The sequence below is a fragment of the Arachis ipaensis genome, chromosome B03, assembly GCF_000816755.2.
Source record: "Arachis ipaensis cultivar K30076 chromosome B03, Araip1.1, whole genome shotgun sequence".
Taxonomy (NCBI): Eukaryota; Viridiplantae; Streptophyta; class Magnoliopsida; order Fabales; family Fabaceae; genus Arachis; species Arachis ipaensis.
In genome coordinates, this window is record NC_029787.2 from 22,775,473 (window position 1) to 22,783,823 (window position 8,351).

At 27.1% G+C, this 8,351-nt stretch overlaps 1 protein-coding gene and 1 long non-coding RNA gene across 3 annotated transcripts in view; one reads left to right on the top strand and one right to left on the bottom strand.

Moving 5' to 3' along the window:
- Nucleotides 2,797-8,351, top strand: part of LOC107634230 (NAC domain-containing protein 73) — a 7,863-nt gene continuing 2,308 nt past the window's right edge. Inside the window, exons 1-2 of one of the 2 annotated variants that reach the window (XM_021118448.1) lie at nucleotides 2,797-3,370; nucleotides 7,422-7,614. In XM_021118448.1, coding sequence (XP_020974107.1) covers nucleotides 3,254-3,370; nucleotides 7,422-7,614 — 310 coding nt within the window. In that variant the 5' untranslated portion in view covers nucleotides 2,797-3,253. Of the gene's footprint in view, nucleotides 3,371-6,600; nucleotides 7,171-7,421; nucleotides 7,615-8,351 lie in introns of those variants that run through there. The other variant, XM_016337791.2, reaches the window with a different exon arrangement.
- On the bottom strand, nucleotides 4,965-7,667 carry LOC110270032. Its single transcript, XR_002359017.1, has 3 exons — nucleotides 7,653-7,667; nucleotides 5,095-5,097; nucleotides 4,965-5,028 (listed from the first exon to the last, which is right to left on the bottom strand). It is a non-coding gene; the product is annotated as an uncharacterized LOC110270032 (long non-coding RNA).

Below are 8,351 nucleotides of genomic sequence, written 5' to 3' on the forward strand. Positions count from 1 at the left end.
AAATATATAATGATGCTTAATAAAATCTATATATTATTGAGACAAATGTTAAAAAAAAAAAGAGAGCATATAAATAAATAATTAATTTTCTTAAACACCGATCCATTTGTCTTTAAAACTTAAGTACCACATAAACTTTTGCATACACATGACATACTTTCACCTGCTACTATTAATTTGTTAGCTTGATATGATATAAGTCTAGGATAATATAAAATGAAGTAACCAATAATATAATGGTTCATATAAATCAAGGCGAAAGGATGGTTGGGACCTAATGATTTTCACCTTTATACTCAAATAGAGCAATATGCTTTCTAACAACCACCAACACTAGACAAAAAGTAGGGACGCTACTTGCTACTTCTAATCTTAGTTAATCTCATCAAATTTACAAAATCCACCTCATAGATCCATATGCACACAAACTAAATTAATCATATATAATAATTATGAATTTCATAAGTAGGGAACTCAGAGAGGAGGGAGTAGCATTTGGATCACTTCTACTCCCTTCATTTTAAGCGATTGTTAGTTTTGTTATTTGATTAGCAATGTTGTTAGAAACTTACCATTCGACCCCTTTAACATTCTCAATATAATGTCTGTAATGAACACAATTATATTTATACCGATTAAACAAGAAGCCTTGAAAATTAGTATTACATATCCAACATTACAGTCAACAATCCATGTAAAGATAAAAGAAAAAATTATTCTAAAGGACCGTTAGGAAGATTTAATTATTAAAAGAGATCTTTAATACCAAAATTATTAAAAAGGACCAAATTTTTTTATCTTCCTAAATTACTGATTATTTATTTACATTCATATATCCATACAACACATTAATTTTTACACCCTTGGATGAATGACCCATTTAGCTACAGCTTTGATAGGATTTTTGAAAGGAAAAAAGAATTTCAAATGAGTTATTTGCACTTTGAATGCAGTAAATGTATTTAGCATATTAGCATAATTGCTAATTCAATTAGCTTGCTATTGTGAACCGAAAGCTGGATGCAATTTTTCTAAATTTGACTGTCAAACTGAGTAACATAAAGAGTTTGTGTAAAATATGGATATTAAAAAGATTTAAAAAGATTTAATTATTAAAAAGGATCTTTAATACTAAAATTATTAAGAAGGACTAAATCTTTTTACATAATATTTAAGAAGAAGAACCAAATCTTTTTATAAGGAGATAAATATATCCTTAACTATTTTTCTTTAACCATATTTATTTCAGTAGTCTTGACTACAGAAACTGAAAATATGTTTACCATTTTAATACATTCTCCAGTTTCGGGAGTGTTTGTAAATGAATATCTTGCAACTTGATGTTATGTATAACATCTTGTTTTCTATTATCATCATCAGCTTCTTTAAATATAACTTTGATTGACTCACAATTCGTAACCCTCAAACAATTTAAATTTGACAATCTTTTAACCGTATTATGAGAAATTATATGGACCAATTCATCACATTTCTCAATGATCAGAGTGTGTAGTTTGCCAAAAGAATTTCCATGAGCTTCAGAATTTCATATTTTGCACAAATTCTTTATGTTACTCAGTTTGACAGTCAAATTTAAAAAAATTGCATCCTGCTTTTAGTTCACAATAGCAAGCTAATTGAATTAGCAATTATGCTAATATGCTAAATATATTTACTGCATTCAAAGTGCAAATAACTCATTTGAAATTCTTTTTTAATTTCCTTTCAAAAATCCTATCAAAACTGTAGCTAAATGGGTCATTCATCGAAGGGGGTAAAAATTAATGTGTTGTATGAATATATGAATATAAATAAATAATCAGTAATTTAGAAAGATAAAAAGATTTGGTCATTCTTTAATAATTTTGATATTAAAGGTCTTTTTTAATAATTAAATCTTTCTAACGGTCCTTTAAAATAATTTTCCCAAGATAAAAACATTCGAAACTCTTCAAAACAAGAATATCCGAATCTCAATTAAAAAATACATGCGAAATTCAAATTGAAAAAAGGTTAATTTTTAGTAGGTTTTATATTGAACTTGTTCGGCAAACTATATTATAGTATTGATTAAAATTGATTACCGTAATATTAATTCTTTAGCATTGTTTTTTATTAAATGCAATTTGAAAAATTTATAAAAGGATATGTTATACTAAGTAACAATCGTAGTTGTTGGCTTAATAATAATAATAATAATAATAACGACTTAATCCATTATTATTAGTAGAGACAAATTAGATTAAACCAATACTTTCATTACAAATCAAATATTTCCACTCAATATGAAAATATCTATTGAGTGGGAACGCTAGGGGTTTCTTGCTATGCATGAGAAGTCTACGTGAAGTAATAGAATTATGTTGGGCTATGAAAACAATTGTTCTCTTCAATTCAATTTTCCCCCTTATTAATAGAGTCTTCTTGGTATTTATATTTTTAACTTTATCAACACTCTAGGGTGACATTGGACCTAAATTCTTACTCTTTGAGCTTATACATTCGGTTGCCCCAATCCCACTCTAGCTCTAAATCCATATTTTAATAGTTTCTTTCTAGGTTTAACATCATTTCTTTATTTCATCAAATTCATCATCAGAGCAGAGCTATGTACCTTTAATCAGTGTAAAATGGACAAAATCACGTCCCAAAAATTAAAAAGAATAAAAACCAACATTTATTCATCTACAAGTTTTCATATACCAAGTAATATATACAAAGCATACCTAAACTTGAAATCAAAGCAATGTTTTTATTCCTTTTTAATTTTTTTTATTATTCTTATCTCTCTCATTGCAACCAATCCTATCTTCTATTCTTCTATCTCATTCTCTCTATTTAGTTTTGTTTTTGGGGGAAGGAAACTGCTTCTTGAAAACTGAAAAGAAAGCACAAAAAAGAGAAAGTGAGGGAGAATTTAATTCTTTAATTCCTTCCCACACCTCAACAAGTGCTAGCATGAGGGGTGGTGCAATCTTTAGAAGAGACAAGTTTATAAACTTTTTCTCCCTTTAATTTTATATTTAATTAATAATTATTACTACTTACTTTATTATTAGATCCCTCTTTTGAAGTACATACTCAACCCTTCTATCTCTCACACACACACACACACAAACACAACTTTCTATCTTTCTCTTTTTAGTTTTTGTTCTATTTGTTTTATAGAACAAGAGAAAAACAAAGGAAGGAAAAGAAGATATCCATAAGTGGAATATGAATGTGTGAGAAGGATAATAAACAATAAGGAGAAATGACTGAGTGCAATGAACATGAAAACAATCATGGCAACATCATAGTGGAGGGAAGAAAAGACAGTTTAATTAGAACTTGTCCAACATGTGGTCATCACATCAAATGCCAAGATCAGGTTCTTAGTTCTAAATACCCCTTTAATTTGTTATTAGTTAGCACATATAATTAAGTCCACTTTATTTGTTATTTTATAGTTTAACTTATTAGAATCTGATTTATTTGTTGTAAAAAGTTTTTCATTAGTTTGATAATTGTTCATATCATAAATATATATGATTTTGTGCTTTCTTTTCAGTTTTCAAGAAGCAGTTTCCTTCCCCCAAAAACAAAACTAAATAGAGAGAATGAGATAGAAGAATAGAAGATAGGATTGGTTGCAATGAGAGAGATAAGAATAATAAAAAAAATTAAAAAGGAATAAAAACATTGCTTTGATTTCAAGTTTAGGTATGCTTTGTATATATTACTTGGTATATGAAAACTTGTAGATGAATAAATGTTGGTTTTTATTCTTTTTAATTTTTGGGACGTGATTTTGTCCATTTTACACTGATTAAAGGTACATAGCTCTGCTCTGATGATGAATTTGATGAAATAAAGAAATGATGTTAAACCTAGAAAGAAACTATTAAAATATGGATTTAGAGCTAGAGTGGGATTGGGGCAACCGAATGTATAAGCTCAAAGAGTAAGAATTTAGGTCCAATGTCACCCTAGAGTGTTGATAAAGTTAAAAATATAAATACCAAGAAGACTCTATTAATAAGGGGGAAAATTGAATTGAAGAGAACAATTGTTTTCATAGCCCAACATAATTCTATTACTTCACGTAGACTTCTCATGCATAGCAAGAAACCCCTAGCGTTCCCACTCAATAGATATTTTCATATTGAGTGGAAATATTTGATTTGTAATGAAAGTATTGGTTTAATCTAATTTGTCTCTACTAATAATAATGGATTAAGTCGTTATTATTATTATTATTATTATTAAGCCAACAACTACGATTGTTACTTAGTATAACATATCCTTTTATAAATTTTTCAAATTGCATTTAATAAAAAACAATGCTAAAGAATTAATATTACGGTAATCAATTTTAATCAATACTATAATATAGTTTGCCGAACAAGTTCAATATAAAACCTACTAAAAATTAACCTTTTTTCAATTTGAATTTCGCATGTATTTTTTAATTGAGATTCGGATATTCTTGTTTTGAAGAGTTTCGAATGTTTTTATCTTGGGAAAATTATTTTAAAGGACCGTTAGAAAGATTTAATTATTAAAAAAGACCTTTAATATCAAAATTATTAAAGAATGACCAAATCTTTTTATCTTTCTAAATTACTGATTATTTATTTATATTCATATATTCATACAACACATTAATTTTTACCCCCTTCGATGAATGACCCATTTAGCTACAGTTTTGATAGGATTTTTGAAAGGAAATTAAAAAAGAATTTCAAATGAGTTATTTGCACTTTGAATGCAGTAAATATATTTAGCATATTAGCATAATTGCTAATTCAATTAGCTTGCTATTGTGAACCGAAAGCTGGATGCAATTTTTCTAAATTTGACTGTCAAACTGAGTAACATAAAGAGTTTGTGTAAAATATGGATATTAAAAAGATTTAAAAAGATTTAATTATTAAAAAGGATCTTTAATACTAAAATTATTAAGAAGGACTAAATCTTTTTACATAATATTTAAGAAGAAGAACCAAATCTTTTTATAAGGAGATAAATATATCCTTAACTATTTTTCTTTAACCATATTTATTTCAGTAGTCTTGACTACAGAAACTGAAAATATGTTTACCATTTTAATACATTCTCCAGTTTCGGGAGTGTTTGTAAATGAATATCTTGCAACTTGATGTTATGTATAACATCTTGTTTTCTATTATCATCATCAGCTTCTTTAAATATAACTTTGATTGACTCACAATTCGTAACCCTCAAACAATTTAAATTTGACAATCTTTTAACCGTATTATGAGAAATTATATGGACCAATTCATCACATTTCTCAATGATCAGAGTGTGTAGTTTGCCAAAAGAATTTCCATGAGCTTCAGAATTTCATATTTTGCACAAATTCTTTATGTTACTCAGTTTGACAGTCAAATTTAAAAAAATTGCATCCTGCTTTTAGTTCACAATAGCAAGCTAATTGAATTAGCAATTATGCTAATATGCTAAATATATTTACTGCATTCAAAGTGCAAATAACTCATTTGAAATTCTTTTTTAATTTCCTTTCAAAAATCCTATCAAAACTGTAGCTAAATGGGTCATTCATCGAAGGGGGTAAAAATTAATGTGTTGTATGAATATATGAATATAAATAAATAATCAGTAATTTAGAAAGATAAAAAGATTTGGTCATTCTTTAATAATTTTGATATTAAAGGTCTTTTTTAATAATTAAATCTTTCTAACGGTCCTTTAAAATAATTTTCCCAAGATAAAAACATTCGAAACTCTTCAAAACAAGAATATCCGAATCTCAATTAAAAAATACATGCGAAATTCAAATTGAAAAAAGGTTAATTTTTAGTAGGTTTTATATTGAACTTGTTCGGCAAACTATATTATAGTATTGATTAAAATTGATTACCGTAATATTAATTCTTTAGCATTGTTTTTTATTAAATGCAATTTGAAAAATTTATAAAAGGATATGTTATACTAAGTAACAATCGTAGTTGTTGGCTTAATAATAATAATAATAATAATAACGACTTAATCCATTATTATTAGTAGAGACAAATTAGATTAAACCAATACTTTCATTACAAATCAAATATTTCCACTCAATATGAAAATATCTATTGAGTGGGAACGCTAGGGGTTTCTTGCTATGCATGAGAAGTCTACGTGAAGTAATAGAATTATGTTGGGCTATGAAAACAATTGTTCTCTTCAATTCAATTTTCCCCCTTATTAATAGAGTCTTCTTGGTATTTATATTTTTAACTTTATCAACACTCTAGGGTGACATTGGACCTAAATTCTTACTCTTTGAGCTTATACATTCGGTTGCCCCAATCCCACTCTAGCTCTAAATCCATATTTTAATAGTTTCTTTCTAGGTTTAACATCATTTCTTTATTTCATCAAATTCATCATCAGAGCAGAGCTATGTACCTTTAATCAGTGTAAAATGGACAAAATCACGTCCCAAAAATTAAAAAGAATAAAAACCAACATTTATTCATCTACAAGTTTTCATATACCAAGTAATATATACAAAGCATACCTAAACTTGAAATCAAAGCAATGTTTTTATTCCTTTTTAATTTTTTTTATTATTCTTATCTCTCTCATTGCAACCAATCCTATCTTCTATTCTTCTATCTCATTCTCTCTATTTAGTTTTGTTTTTGGGGGAAGGAAACTGCTTCTTGAAAACTGAAAAGAAAGCACAAAAAAGAGAAAGTGAGGGAGAATTTAATTCTTTAATTCCTTCCCACACCTCAACAAGTGCTAGCATGAGGGGTGGTGCAATCTTTAGAAGAGACAAGTTTATAAACTTTTTCTCCCTTTAATTTTATATTTAATTAATAATTATTACTACTTACTTTATTATTAGATCCCTCTTTTGAAGTACATACTCAACCCTTCTATCTCTCACACACACACACACACAAACACAACTTTCTATCTTTCTCTTTTTAGTTTTTGTTCTATTTGTTTTATAGAACAAGAGAAAAACAAAGGAAGGAAAAGAAGATATCCATAAGTGGAATATGAATGTGTGAGAAGGATAATAAACAATAAGGAGAAATGACTGAGTGCAATGAACATGAAAACAATCATGGCAACATCATAGTGGAGGGAAGAAAAGACAGTTTAATTAGAACTTGTCCAACATGTGGTCATCACATCAAATGCCAAGATCAGGTTCTAAATACTAAATACCCCTTTAATTTGTTATTAGTTAGCACATATAATTAAGTCCACTTTATTTGTTATTTTATAGTTTAACTTATTAATTTATTTGTTATTTGTTGTAAAAAGTTTTTCATTAGTTTGATAATTGTTCATATCATAAATATATATGAGAGAGAGTTATTTTATTATTATAATAACAATAATAATATATTAGAATTTTTTTTGGCAAGTTGTTGTATTAATAATATAAATAAGTATAGGGTGGTGGACTTCATGACTTACCTGGACTTCCAGCTGGAGTGAAGTTTGATCCAACAGATCAAGAGATTCTTGAACATTTGGAAGCAAAAGTGCGATCTGATATTCACAAGCTTCACCCTTTAATTGATGAGTTCATCCCAACTCTTGAAGGAGAGAATGGAATCTGCTATACTCATCCAGAGAACTTGCCAGGTCATCAATACAATTTATACATGCATGCATATTATTACTATCTTTATAATATTGAGAAATATAATGATACTTTTATTATATTATATAATTATAGTTTTGGATAATTTGCGAGAACTTATTTAATTTGTTACATATATATAATATAGGAAGACTCTTAAGTGTGCCGGAAACATCGTTATTTCAATTGATTTAACCGTTGATCTGAATTATAAAAATATATTAATTAAAATTAACGGTTAAAACAATTAGAATATCGGTGTTTTCGATACACTTGAAATTTTTTCTATAAATAGTCCCATGACATTGGAGATTTGGAGTAGTATTATTACGTCCTTTTATAATAAATTAAAATCATATTTTAAATAAAAGCGGTGATTGTAATTTGATGTTTAATTTCACGAGCCTAAAAAAAATTCTAACAACTAATAAGATTTCCCTATCAATTAGTATATTTAATTTCAAGTGAACGTTTTGAAACTTGAAAGTGATTAGATATCTTATAATAAATCTGAAATCTTTGTAATGAATTTACCAATAATGTTGACACTTATGCTTGATTTGATTTGACAAAATTTTTTGAAGAGGTATTGTGAAAAGTACAAATTGTTTGTTTTGTATATGTTAAATAAAAAAAATTCATGTATTTGTATTTAGCAATAGATCTAAAAAATTTTGACAGCAAGAGTAAAATATATATAATATAATAATATTTTGGTTTAAATATTTTATTTGTTCTT